This window comes from Biomphalaria glabrata, chromosome 9 (assembly GCF_947242115.1).
Source record: "Biomphalaria glabrata chromosome 9, xgBioGlab47.1, whole genome shotgun sequence".
Classification (NCBI taxonomy): domain Eukaryota; kingdom Metazoa; phylum Mollusca; class Gastropoda; family Planorbidae; genus Biomphalaria; species Biomphalaria glabrata.
The window spans coordinates 41,070,712-41,085,462 of record NC_074719.1 but is presented as its reverse complement, the minus strand read 5'-3'; the positions used below and the strand labels follow the sequence as shown (position 1 = coordinate 41,085,462).

Genomic DNA, 14,751 nt, shown 5'->3' with positions numbered 1-14,751 from the left:
TACAAGTAGAACAACAGCTTTTAATCCTTCAGGCAACGGACAAATTGAACGACTAAACAAAACTCTATGGAACGCTGTTACTTTAGCACTGAAAGACCTCGATCTCCCGATCTCAAGATGGGAGCTTGTCTTGAACCAGGCCCTATACTCGATTAGATCATTACTATCTACGGCAACAAACGAAACTCCACATGAGAGAGTTTTCCGGTTCAACCGGAAATCCTCCTTCGGGATATCTATCCCCACTTGGCTATCTAGCCCAGGTCGAGTGTTGCTGAGAAGAGAGAACCGATCTTCAAAGTATGATCCTCTCTCGGAGGAAGTCGAATTGCTGATGTGCAACCCCCAATATGCCGTCGTACGGTTGCCCAGCGGTAAAGAGGAGACGGTCTCTCTAAGACGCTTGGCTTCCACCCCCTCCCCATCCACAACAACAAGTGAACCTTCGTTCTTCCCTCAGAGTGAGGATAATGAATATCCTCCAGAAACTCAAAACACGGAAGTACCAGTCAACACCCCTACGGTGATACAAGAAAGGAAAGAACCCCTGGTAGGCTCTGAGGACCTCCGAGCGCTTCCTCTTGAAAATACCCCACTTGACGCTCAGGAACTCACTAGTGACTCCCAAACTCTGGTTGAAACGGCCATAAAAGGAGACTATTAGGCCAATAGGGAAGCAAGACAAAACCCCCGTTGGGATACCATAAGGACCGAGTCCAATGCACTGACGGTAATGGAAGAGAGCTTCCAACAGACATATCGCTATCCACACCCCATTCCTTTAAGGGCCTTGTGGTGAAATAGTTACTATTTGTTTATGTTTGTGTTAGGTCGTGAGAATGTGTTCACAACATTGATTTAGTGTGCTACAGTCCAAGTCTCTATCGTCAGTTCATGTGTCGTTCTAGTTTAATAAAGCCTTGTTTTAGGTTACTCTTCAGTGTTCTTTATTTCTTATTACAGGCCTTTTTATAGCGGACATCCGCAAGGCTGATGTGGCACAGAGAAGAAATACGTTATAATAAAAGTAGAACAATGCATGATATAAAGGCATTTTCCCGTGAGAAGGGGAGATTTTAAATAGAATATATGATAACTAATTGCTTGTATAAAGTTTGTGTTAATTATCGCTTTATGTGTCTGTCTCCTGGTTTGTTGGTTGGCTAGGATATCATAGTGGTTCAGATTCAGTATATCCTTTCTTCTTTGGTTAATACCTGCTAATCAGCCCGTCCCTTGTGATGTCCATGCACCATTTTTTGTTTTTTTTTTTTTGTTTTTTTGTACTTTCTATTTGCCCTTAATACATGACATTATCCATTGTACAACAAAAGTTACATTCACGGTTTTCAGTTCATGAGACAGTTAATGTAACACTTATCAGTTTCTTCGGCATACAGTTGTCATTAGGCCAGCACAAAGACTGCATTAATTTTTCCTAACGAATGTCAAGTACCCATTTGTAAGCCTCCATACACTAAGGCCCCGTGCTGTGATTAATCCCTTACAGTACGGTCTAGGTATCTGGCAGTGTTCTCTAGTGTTTGCACGACCCCCCACATGCACTAGTTCTGTTTTAAGACTAGTCGTATCTTCGAATGTGTTTCTGATCACCCTGCATTCGTAGAGGATGTGTTATACTGTCTCGTCTTCTGTGTGATAGTGTCCACATCTGGGATCGTGATTCTCTTGGATCCTGGCGAAGTAGGCTCCTATCGGACAGCGTCCAGTACGAAATCGTGCCAAAATTGCCTTCTGCTCCCATTAGCGCGGGCAACGCTTCTTAGCAGCAGCTTAGCGCTCGGGTGGGAAAGTTTGTTAGGGGAAACTAATCGTAAAACATGGAAGCGAAATAGTATCCACGTTCAGTGCACTAGCGGGGGACAAACAAGAGCGAGACATATCGTTTAAGAAGGCCTGAACAATGCCCTTCAAAGTCGCAACCTGTGGGCTGCTTAGGCCAATAGCTCGTTGCCACGTCACAGGTTGTAGTTTTCAAGATGTTAACTATTTAACATATAGTAATTAGACAACCAATTTTAATTGGTTTTTTTGCTCTGGTCAGTATTACATGACGTTTGCGGGATAGCTGCCTGATCGTGAGGTTTGCGCGCTGGACTGTGGTTGAGAATTATCGATGGTCCCGGGTTCAAACCCTGCCCGCTCCCATTTCCCATCGTCCTGCGGGAGGTTTGGACTAGGAAGTAATTATCTTCAACTCTGACGGAACATGTAAAACATTTTAAAAACATGTCCTCAGACAGAATGAATGACGCATACCGAGAGTTGCTATGACGAGGAAAGTGCAAATAAGGACGTCCTCGTATAACTTTGCGCCACACCTTCATGGAGGACCTCATAACAGTGGACACCAGGTGGCAAAAGAGGCTTCAGATATTGCGGTGACAGTTCTTTATGGAGACATTTTGTCGCCCAATGCGGCACGTAAAGATCTAAGATTTAAGTGTATGAGGTAATGCCCATAATGTTATCGCTGACCAGAGTCTTATTTCTTCATCGTGTTGGACAAAATATGTTTTAGTTAGGTCAGCGTAGCCACACACTTCAGACTCAAAGACTGTGTGTCCATCTTTAAATGAAGACATTCATGTCGCTTAAAGTAATTGCTGGTGTTTTTGTGGCATTTTACGTTTCGAGAGACGTACTTTTTCCTTTGCAACTTGTTATTGGACTGAAGAGGCCAATCCAAGATACACAGCTGCGGTCCCAGGTTGGGCAACTGTAATCACCAGGATAAACATCCAAACTATAAGTGGACCAGCTAATACATCATTTTACTCTTAACTTATCAGTTACTTATCAGGTGCATACATTTCTTCAAAAATAAAAACAAGTAGATAATTACGACTAGTTAAACGAGCAGGGCATGCCAACTCAAGACTAAAACTTGTATATCTCTAAGTTGTCAATTTAATGAAAGAGTAAATACAAATGTATTAAATCAAAATAAATACATCAAAATTAATTTAATTTTTTTTTCTACTCTTAGACCACCCGGTATTTCATGTGTAATTCTAGCCATGCATGTTAATCACTGACTTAAACTCTGCCAAGTACTTGGTTTTCCTGGCTGATTCAGGCAACCCATTCCATTCTCAATGGGCACTAGGGAAGAATGAGCACTTGTACAAATGTGTTCGTTTTAGAAAACGAATGTAATATTACAAAGGTGTGGGGTTCACACAATCTATTTTTAGGCATAAACATTCCTGTCAACGATTCTCTGTTGCAACAATATACTAGGACGTAATCACTTTTTTTTAAGTTACATGTATTTTATAAGATAAGATAAGATAAGATAAGATACGACCTTAAGCCTGTATTTCACACGCGTGTTGAACTCTATGTATCACTTGTCTGAACGACTGGAACACGATTGTGTCTCGAGGGACAGACGTCTGATGATCAACAACTTTATGTACAGTTATTTTACGCAAGTCACATGCGGGGTATATGAGGGTGCGGGTTGTACGATTTTGTTCTTACCTTTTTTGCAAGTTCGTATGCGGGGTATATGCGCGAAAATATGGTATATCATTTGGTTGATTGAGTAAATTTAGGCGAAATAGATTTTTAAAAACACTATGCTTTTGTTTTTTCTAAGACTAAAACTGCTTTATTGATCCTTACGGAAATTTGTTGTGATTACAAGGACATTTTGTCATATGAAGACAACACAACAGAAAAATACACATTTAACGTAGGCGGTTACTTAAAATGGATAAATACGAATAGAACAAAATGTATTTAATATTCATGTATATTGTGTTTTTAAATAATAGAAACTGATTTACTTGGCAGGCTCAACACCAGAAAGCCCATTGACTAGAATCCTACTTGAAAACAGGACATTAAGTTAAATGTAAAGATTTTTATCACCGTGAATAGTTTTCTTTTGGAAGATGCACTATTATAAGTTTCTGATAAACACGGATGTATACAGGCAGACAAGATAGGTACTTAACAAATGAGACTAGTGTTTTTATTGTGATTTGTTGCTTCTAGAGAAATGTTATTCCCTGATATTGGTTTTATTTGTGGCTACGATGAAGATCACTTCTGTCACGCATGTGGCTGAGAACTTGCCTTTAAATTTTATGTGTCTCAGTGGCTGGGCCCGAAATATTTGGCTACATATTGGCCCTACTTGGGATTTTGAATATCAGGACCTTTGGGCGCCTCCTAGTCCATCCAGCTCTAATGGGTACCTGACACTAGTTTGGGAAAGGCGATTGGTCGTTGTGCTGGCCACATGACACCCTCGTTAGCCCTGCGCCACAGAAAGAGGTGACCTTAACATCATCTGACCTATAGATCGCAAGGTCTGAAAGGGGAACTTTACTCTTTATTGGCAATGGTATTTAGCTTGTCAATACAATGGTATTTAGCTTGTCAATACAATGGTATTTAGCTTGTCAATACAATGGTATTTAGCTTGTCAATACAATGGTATTTAGCTTGTCAATACAATGGTATTTAGCTTGTAAATACAATGGTATTTAGCTTGTAAATACAATGGTATTTAGCTTGTCAATACTTTTCTTACGTCAAGATATTTTGTTGTCTTCTGTATGTTCGCATCGGTTCTTTCAGCGCATTGATGGTTATCATTTGTTTCAGATTTTCAAAAGGCAAAATCAATGACACACTCAAAATTCCCATTGAGAAACTAAGAGTTATAGATTAGCACTGAAACACACAAATCATCCATATATTAATTAGATGAATTAGATTATATTCTTGTGAATATTCAACTCCCAAACCCTACAAATCGTTTTTAAAAAAAAGAATCGCAAAAGCTAAGATAATATCTACTTGATATTGTTACAGAGTCTTGATTAGTAATATCACAGCTCTAGAAGTAGGTTTGAAGTTATAATGACTTGTAAGTTTCAGATGTTTCTCAATAAATAAAGATAGTAACTTCCTACCAGACTAGCTCATACCGTCATCAGAACGACTGTGGACAACTGCCTTGGCTAATTACACACGTAGAAAAAGGAAAACTCTGAATTCCAACCTTTGCTGCCTTGCAGTTATACCCAAACATGGGAAATGCTTCGGGAGTCAACCCTTGAGACCTTTAGGCAGTTTGCAGCAAAAAATGTGCTACACCCTGGCTGAAGTCACTGATTCCAACGTGTAACGGCATTTGCCATTCCCTAAGATACAGCTACGTGGAGAGGGGAAAACAGCTGTGTGGGTGACATCGTTCCGGCCATAGCTTATGACCAGGCCCTCATCTCATAAAATATGTGTCTAAAGGAGACCATAGAATCCTGTGCTGACCTGCAACGTCACAAACTAAGGGCAGTTTAGACCAAGCGCTCGTTGCCACATCATACAGACCTGTGGCATGACAAAGAGTTATTTGTCTGAATTGCCCACAGGCTTTGGCGTTGCAGGTCAGTGTTGAGGCCTTCTAGAACGAATGGTCTCGCCTGACCCCAATTAGATTTTAACTTTGTTACTCCCCTTGTAAATGGATTATTGTAGTACTTCCAAAAGCTATACAATAGTAAAAATATGACTTTATAATTAAAGTTATAAGACTGACAGACACAATTATTTATAAAGAAAACAAGAGCAAAGTGACTTCCGGTATTAGTCCTATGTTGAAATAATTATGAACCACTTAAATTCAGCGATTTTGAGTTAATTTTATGGTAACGGAAAATAAAATCCGTTATCGACAGTGAAAAAACAAATTATTAAAATGTTGAGCTTTATGTTTTGGTATTATTATCCTTTATTTTAATTTTTTTATTTGACAACAAATAATATTAGTGAAATTAAATTTATATAATTTTACTTTAATTTTTTTTAATAACCTTATTTTCTTTGTTTCAATACAAAAATCTAATTCGCCAGTTCAAATTGTAGATGATGTTGTTTTCTTTGGCACAAGTTACCACTTTAAAAGGGCATCATCTGTTGAGGTGGCATGAAGCCTTTTAGTGGTGACTGTACACCAGCCAAGGAAATGGCTCGATCTATCCAGCTTTTAAAGTCCCTTGCACTGATTTCATCTCCCGATGACCCTCCAGAAAACAAGGACATAAACTGATCACCCTGATCTTGGTTCAGGTAGCTTTGCCCTTGTCTTCCAGACATCATTTGACGAATATTGCTTTGCCAATCGCCTCGGTCCTGGTTCTGAATTCTTTCCGATCGCCTTGCAGAAATGGTTCGAAGTAAACGATCCTTCCAAGCGTCTTCACTTTGATAGCTGTCTTTCCCTTGCCTGCTTGAAAGCGATTGCAAAAATGAGTCATTCCAATCATTCTGGTCTCGATTCTGACCATTTCCTGATCGTCTCTCGGAAATTATTTGATAGAGACGTTCTTTCCAACTCTCTTGATCCTGATTTAGACCTTTTTCAGATCGTCTTGCAGAAATCATTTGATAGAGACGGTCTTTCCAATCGTCTTCCCCTTGGCTTAAAATACTATCTTCTTCATTTGGCCGCTGAGAAATTCCTTGCAGTAATCTTTCCTTCCAGTCTTCAGGTTCTTTTACTTGACCTTCATCTGATTGCTCGTCATTGGAGCTCCAGATCTCTCTCTGCTGAAAATTGCTGCCTCCGAAACGTCTCCACAACTCATTCTTGTTGATGTTTGGGAGAGTATTAGCGGGTCGATTGCTGCCGAAGCGACTCCATAAATCAGCCTCTTGTTTTGAATTGCCGTTTACTTGGGAGTCACCGACAAATCGATTCCGCCAGTCGCTTAGTCTACTGAAGTCGGTTCTTTGTGCACCCCTCCAGTATGGTGATCCGTAGGTTCTTTCATTGTACCGATTGTTTGCGAGTTCTCTTGAGTTTGTAGGAGGAGGTCTGGCCCACAACTGTCTAGAGCCAGTGCTCTGGCTCCTTGGGTATTGGTTACCAGGGCTTGGGGCTCTAAAACCACTATCTGAAGTAGGCACCTGGAAGTAACAAGAATGATGACTAGTTAACATTTCTATGACAAGAAAGTGATGAAAATTTTTTTTCTGAAAGAGAGAGCCCGAATGTTCATCAAAAGTCAAATTATAAGACTAGATTAGACTGCAGTTGAACTAGAAACCTATTGAACCTTTCGGAACCTATTTACCAGCCTACGATAGGGAACGAAACAGAAAGGACAACTTTGTCTAGAGATGATGTAACCAATGTCTATCTTGTTAATGCTTACAATATTATAATTATCTCTAAATTTAACCGTAAATAGCATTGTACTAGTTCATTAATTACTCTAACTTGTTATGAAGCATACAATCTTTAATGTTGGAAATGTTAATCAGGCTATCGAAAAAAGAGAATACTTTTTTTAAAACCAGAGCTTATCTCAGGGGAAATAACTGCTAATTACTGCCATTTATATGAAAATTACAGGGTTTAGTTCCCTTACTGTTAATTAAAAACAAAATTTTTAATGAGTACCAAATGAATAACTTACTGGCTTATTTTTTTACCATACAGACAGATAGACAAACAGAGTGAGTTGATATAAGCTCTAAAAAATGAGAATGTATGATAAAAGATTGCATATTATATCATTACATAAAAATTAATTGATTAATTGTAGATTTGAAATCAAATCTTCACATCTAAAAGACCTAGGAACCAACTACATGCAAGGAAGTAATGTTCTCACCAACAGAGTTTTAGGTATGATTTGACACAGAAATAAAAGCACTTCCCAAAGTCAGACACAGAAGGCGAAAAAAAATATATTGACCCCGGCAGACAACCGGTTTGTCTGCATAAGATGTGAAAAAATATGTATGTCGCAACAGCTCTATGTCTCTATATTTTGTGATTTCTTCACGATTTGTTTAGTGGTGTGAAACTCTGCACACATCCTTAATCTTCGAATACGAAGACTTTGCAATCATAACCAAAGAAATAGCTCCCTCTATTTCAATGTGGTTACCTGTTTTCGAGATTGATTAGCTTGAGCTATTCTTTGCAAGAGAGACTCTCTCCAATCCACATCTCCTTTAACAGAGGCCATCAAAGACAAAGCCAGTACAAGTGTACTCATGTAAGTCAATGGGACAGACATATGTATATCTGAAGTAAAAGAAGCAAGAAAAACACATAAAATATTTTTTAAATACACAGTTAATACGAATTTTAATTGTATCTATTAGTTTGGATGTAATTGTAAATGTAATTAAGTTTGTAATAGATCTAGTATCTAGACCAGCAACTATAAATCTGTGCGATTAGAAATACTTTGACATACTGTTTTACTATATCATGCTTTTAGCTTTCTCAATACAATATGATCCTTATCAGGACTATGTGGGAATATTGGAAGGAGGGGGGGGGAGAAAGAAAGAAAGAGATATCTGGTTGAATTGAATTTTTATCGTATTCCTTTTTTTAAAGTTTTTTTCAAAAGGGGGGGGGAACGACCTGAATTTGAACTCATGGCTCTGGCCGAATCGGATCGTCATTGATAGGCTCGGATTGGATCTGACCGAATCGTATGGTCATTGATCGGCTCGGATTTGATCTGAACGAATCAGATCGTCATTGATTGGGGTTAGTAAAGGCGGTTGGTCATTGTGGTGGCCACGTGACACAGTGCTCGTTATCCGTTGGACGTAGAAACAGATGACCTCAACATCATCTACCCCATAGATCGAACGGTCAGAAAGGGGGAATTTTAAAAAACAACATTGGTCCAAAAGCACACAGAACTCGATAAAATAACATGGAGGTCTGCTATACAATAATAGTTATAAAAAAATGTGTGATAGTCACTACATCATTAATGAATACAAAGAAAATATAGAGCTAAAATAATTACCTTGTTATCTGTTTCTCTACCATAATCTTCTAGTCTAATTTGTTAACTAACTAAATTTGAAAATGTGTGAATGTTTTATATACTTTTGTAGAGCATGTTAGTTCGATGTTCAACTTTTATCTCTTACAATACGGAAATGTTTCATTGGCCCATAGCGTGAACTTTCAGACACAGTCAGTGAACTGGGGCTTCAGAAATCATCGCTGTTGGGGATAAATAGACTGTTTGGTCCATTATAGTCTGGCGGTCAAGGAAATACGCAGTTTGGAAGCCATCATGGTTTGTGTCGTTTGATCTAGACTTGTGTGTCTTTGCCGTCATGGGTTGCTGCACGTAATCCCTGGCCATCTTAAATTCTTTACTGAACGTCTTAAAAAGATTCTTAATCCTTTAAGCCCTACAGCTTTTATGTCAGTTTTCCCAGAGTTAAATCATATGGATGGAAATGTTTGAAAAGTGTAACAGTTATTTGATAATGTATGGTCTAGAGTGTTTCCAATCTGTCTTGTCCGTATTCATAAATGGTTCATTATGTTACATTTTGAAAGCATTAGCCAAAATTTCTTTTAATTTATAGACATATACTTAATCTAATTGACAAGATGGACCTATATTAGTGTGAGCTGTAGACGCACTATTTATCACGATTACGTTCAATATAATGTCATTCTACCGTTGCTCCTCATCGAGATAGTTTTGTAGTGTTGGTTTTATTTTAGACAATGAGTTAAACTTAAAGAAAAGAAATCAAGACAGTATTTTAGAATTTAAAAAAACTCGCTTAAAACAATATTAGAATAAGGGAATACATTACAAATGTGTTTCAATGGTCGATGTTTTAGACCTTCAATAACATTATTATTATTATTATTATTATTATTATTATATTAGAAATGAACGAGTAGTCATTCTCTGGCGCTGCCAGGGTCGAGTTTCGCTAAAGAGAAACAAAATTCATCGTAGTCCCTTTAACAGTTTCCACTGAGGAATTTTCTGGTGATGTGGCAGGTCTGCAGCAGTACCGCCTCTCTGACAGGCAACGAAGATGTTCCTAGGAATGTTAAGGGCCTTGAAGGTGTCTGTGAGGTCAGTTGTTATTATCCCCTCGGTTGATATAACAATGGGGTATATTGTTATTTTGGACAATTATTATTATTATTATTATTATTATTGTTGTTGCCTGACAGAAAGCGTTACTGATGCAGACCAGACAATCATTTAAAATTCCCTAATACTAATACTGAGACGTCAGCCAAATTTATTTTTAAGTTGATTACATTTTGAAAAATTAAAATTGTTAGTTTCAAAACAGAGTTTCCACGGTAGTTCCCTCCCCTCGGTTGATATAACAATGGGGTATATTATTATTTTGGACAATTATTATTATTATTATTATTATTATTGTTGTTGCCTGACAGAAAGCGTTACTGATGCAGACCAGCCAATCATTTAAAATTCCCTAATACTAATACTGAGACGTCAGCCAAATTTATTTTTAAGTTGATTACATTTTGAAAAATTAAAATTGTTAGTTTCAAAACAGAGTTTCCACGGTAGTTCCCTCCCCCCCCCACCCCACCCCCAAAAAAAAATATACATCAACTGTTAAATTTCTAGAGAAATCGTTAGAGCCGTTTTCGAAATGCCCTCTCAGGTTCTACCCAGTTTCCAGTTCGAATCCATAAGAGATTGCAAGCAGATATGAGATATGTCCTTGTGATATGGGGGTTTTAAAGACAAACTAAATAAAAACATGTTTTGAAACAAGGAGACACAGAAGGAGATATATATATGTGTGTGTGTGAGTGTGTGGTTCCGAGCCGGGGGTTCCGGGTTCAAATCCTGGTGAAGACTGGGATTTTTAATTTCGGGATCTTCGGGCGCCTTGAGTCCACCCAGCTCTAATGGGTACCTGACATAAGATGGGGAAAAAGTAAAGGCGGTTGATCCTTGTGCTGGCCAAATGACAACATTGTTTACCTTGGGCCACAGAAACAGATGACCTTTACATCATCAGCCCTGTAGACCACAAGGTCTGAAAGGGGAAAGTTACTTTTTATGCTTAAGTAGACCCCGAATGACGGGATGGGGGGGGGGGACTACCCACGTAGTTGACGCACTCCGCTCTTCTTTAATATTAAGTCTTGAATACACATCTTTAAGTTTAGCATAACTCGAGACCCCTTCAGCCGTTCTAATCTCTTGTATCTTTTTTTTCTAAATAGCAGATCAACTGCTTTAGCTATGTATCAATGCGCATAAATAAATGCGCCAAAATAGGTCTTCTGTTGACTAGTTATAAAGTTCATTGGAAACTCTGCACACACAGGAGATTGGAAACAAAACATGAGATAAGGCTCTTCTTTGATCTATCTATATATATATATCCATTTATCACAGCATGCATAGACGTTAACAGTAGCTGAATAAAGTTTCCCAGAGATACTCAAGGGCTAACGAAGCGTGCACATCAGGGTTCACTCTTCTATACCACACAATGCTGATGAGGGTGTTATGTGACCACTACAAAAGCTAATCTTGTGTGTATACTTATACACGTAAGCATCACGTAGACCTTAATGCCATATAAAGTGCTAGGGGAGGGGTAAGGACGGGAACACCAATTATATCATATTCTTGATTTCTGGCCAAACTGGACTATCATACAACATTGGTTTTGGTTCTGTGACCAGATTTGGTCTTCTGCATTTTTTTTTTTTTTTACATTTGGCTTTTCTCTGGCGTATCTTTGATTCTAAAGATTATGAGCGCCAGCATTTTAAGTTAGTACTCTAACTGTATTACAGTAAAAGACTCCAAGCAGGGCCGACCATATGCATAGGCAAACTAGGCAGCCCGCCTTGGTCTTCCGATTGGTGGGGGCTTCACGCACGACTCAAAGAATATTTTTAGAGAAAAAATTGCTAAACATGAATCAAATCTCAAACATAGCAGAACTCTATGGCTTTATGTCCACTAGCCTAGCTCTATGTCTCTATAGTTTGTGATTTAATCACGATTGTTTAGATATAGTCTACTTGTCTGACTACTTATATTAGAAGACCATTGTTCCTTTTGCTGAAATGTCAAAATGTTATTTCTCGTCTGGGGATCATGAATCGTCCATAAGGTATATTCTTGCTATCGGCGCTTTTTAAATTTAGTTTATGTACTTTATATATATATATATATATATATATATATATATATATATATATATATATATATATATATATATATATATATATATATATATAAGAAGGTTTTTAACTCAATGCCTATTTTTTGGTCTTAATTTAAATTTATTTCCCTTGGAGTCACCTTATTCACTTTGCCTAGGGCCCGTAATCGTCTAAGGTTAGCCATGTTGAGAGGTCAGTAACTTTTACAGGTTCACAGTTCGCCATGGTCTCCGCATCAAATCTGCAACATGGTCCAAATGTTTTAAATGAGCCAGAGCCATAGATCTAATTCACATAGTTATGGTGGAGATAACGTAAATGTGGAGGGAAAAAAAGAAAGGAAATAAAAGAGTACACAATTTAGAGTTGGCAACGAGGATTTTGGTTGGCAAACTTGTTCTTTTATTAATGCTAACAATTGAAGAAAATCACCATCAAACCATTATACAGGAGGTGTATTTAGCTTAAAAAAAACACACAAAATTATGTTTAGAAGATACAACTGATTAAAATAGAAGGGAGTCAATCAATTAAAATAAAAGACTTATATTTACAGTCTGGGTTAGTCCCCCTATACAAAAAATACAAAATAACAGCATTTAACATATAAGGCCTACATGATACCAAAAAAACTTTGATGAAACCCAGATCTTATAGAATAAAGGTTTACATTTAGTAAAACGCTTTCAATTATAGGGTTAAGGGATAATTAAAATGTACAAGTGCAATAAAACAAAACAATTAATTCAAAGGAGATTAAAAAAGACTTCTTCGACTGGTTTAGGCCTACCATTTTATATATATTTTTAATGAGTTTAATACTTCGTAAAAAAAATGGTTTGTTAATTTTTTTTAAAATAATTATCATATTTAATGCAATACTTATCAAAAAAAAAAAAAAGAAAAAAAAACTAAATAATAAACATTTATTTTTTAACACATAAAACTCATTAATCTCTTTATGCAATATCAAGTATCAAAATTTTGTATTTTTATATGTCTATATTCACAAAAAAATACTGGACAAACACTTTCCATAACTAGTATAAATAGCAGTAATACAGCCTGACCGCATGGATCACAATAGTCTTTCTGTAAATTTAATAATAATTATGACAATATCCTCAATTCTGAAGATTAAGATAGGGTGCAGCCCATGACTATGCAAACCCAGTACAGAACTGTTTGCCTATGTAGCTACTAATTAGCAATATATTAATCTGGGTTGAATCCATGGTATAATTAATAATTATCAAACATTGTTTAATCTTTGGAATCTTATAATTGCTATAATTACATATTCTAAAAGGTTTTAATGGTATGGCTTGCTTAATGGTACATCCCTGCACTAGTCCAGGACATTTCGTTAACAAAGTTTTTGTAGTGTGGTGTTATTAGCGCTAGGGAAAGACAATCTAATAGCTCTCTGCAAAAAAAAAAAGTAATAATCAGATCAGCCAAAAAAAAACTTAGATCAAAGAAATGATAATACTGCAAAACACCCAACCTGCCCGTACCCTTAGTGAAATCGATTTTCAAAGCAAAGATCGGACTTCACAGCCTTGGAGTTTATTGAAATGAGATTTAAGTCTAAAAACTGCTATAACCAAGGCCAGACACCAAAGTGCCGCAGTGAAGCATCCTACCGAATCCTAAACAAAATACTGGGGCGCCACTGCTCCCTGGACATGTACTTGTGGTGTATGTAAACATATTGAGATCACCCCTCTTGTATTTCTTCGTCCAGCGCCCGACACAGACCTGTTTGGAGCCACCGTGAGGGTGGGACACTATGAACATAAGCTTGTCCACATCTCTCGTCTCAGTGTATCTGTTACGAATTCTATTTCTATCAGAAACGTAGGTTTCCCTCATTTTCTTCAGCTTGCTGCTGACACCTCTGTCACAAGTAGTGCAAGACAAGGTGCACCAATCTGTCTCAAAATCAGCGTTGTAGACTCTAATAGAGTTGCTGAGAACACTCAAGGGACTGTACTCTCTGTCATAAAACAATCGTATGGAACTTTTGCTCGCCTCGGTTTCGTCAAAAATTAGATTGGTGGCCGTTTCCACGTGAATGTCCCACCAAATCTTGTTGGGTTGACCAGACTGTCTGCATTGATCACACGGGCAGGTGGTGTCCCTGTGCTCGAATACCTCCTTAATCCAGCCACTTCCTGTCCTCAAGTGTGGACTTGCCCTCATCGTGTACAGGAAGTATGGAACTTCGGTGTCAGGCCAGAACTCGGGTCTCTGTAGACTAGTCATGGTGACATTAACACAGACTGTGAGATCTGATGCCGCTCTAATAAACCCACACAGTTCCTCATCACGATGGCCTTCTGGTAGATGTTTCAGTGTTAGTTTTTTGATAGGTATAAAATGTGTATGGCCAGGATTCTTGACACAGTTGTCCAAATATTTGCTAAGATCTTGGCTGTCTGATACTTGATTTTCATGCTCACCTGTTATAGAAAATGTAATACAACAATATAGACACATAAGTATATCTTTATATTCTTTCCATCTATAAAATTTTTAATTTAAAGAAAAGAAACATAACAAAAAAACATACTGCAATAACTGAAGGGAGACGACTCAACGAGACTTAGATGTTTATTTACATGGAAACATGACAAGCACATAGGACATTTGCCTTGAGCACAGCATCTTCATCTCGGATTTAGACTTGGGCGGAAATCGTTCTCTCTTCTCTCCAATGTCAATATCCTTCCTAGAATAGTTAC

At 37.7% G+C, this 14,751-nt stretch overlaps 2 protein-coding genes across 7 annotated transcripts in view; both read right to left on the bottom strand.

The window, feature by feature from the left end:
* Nucleotides 1-5,857: 5,857 nt before the first annotated feature.
* On the bottom strand, nucleotides 5,858-8,068 carry LOC106065303 (uncharacterized). The gene is made up of 2 exons (XM_013224087.2): nucleotides 7,938-8,068; nucleotides 5,858-6,948 (listed from the first exon to the last, which is right to left on the bottom strand). The coding sequence occupies exons 1-2, from the start codon at nucleotides 8,046-8,048 to the stop codon at nucleotides 5,938-5,940; spliced, it is 1,122 nt and encodes a 373-aa protein (XP_013079541.2). The 5' UTR covers nucleotides 8,049-8,068; the 3' UTR covers nucleotides 5,858-5,937.
* Nucleotides 8,069-12,178: 4,110 nt separating this feature from the next.
* LOC106052025 (uncharacterized) overlaps nucleotides 12,179-14,751 on the bottom strand; it is a 34,211-nt gene continuing 31,638 nt past the window's right edge. For 3 of the 6 annotated variants that reach the window (XM_056041525.1, XM_056041527.1, XM_056041530.1), the window contains one exon: nucleotides 12,182-14,469. In XM_056041525.1, the coding sequence (XP_055897500.1) occupies nucleotides 13,595-14,469 (875 nt within the window). In that variant the 3' untranslated portion in view covers nucleotides 12,182-13,594. Of the gene's footprint in view, nucleotides 14,470-14,751 lie in introns of all 6 variants that reach the window. The other 3 variants (XM_056041526.1, XM_056041528.1, XM_056041529.1) reach the window with 2 other exon arrangements.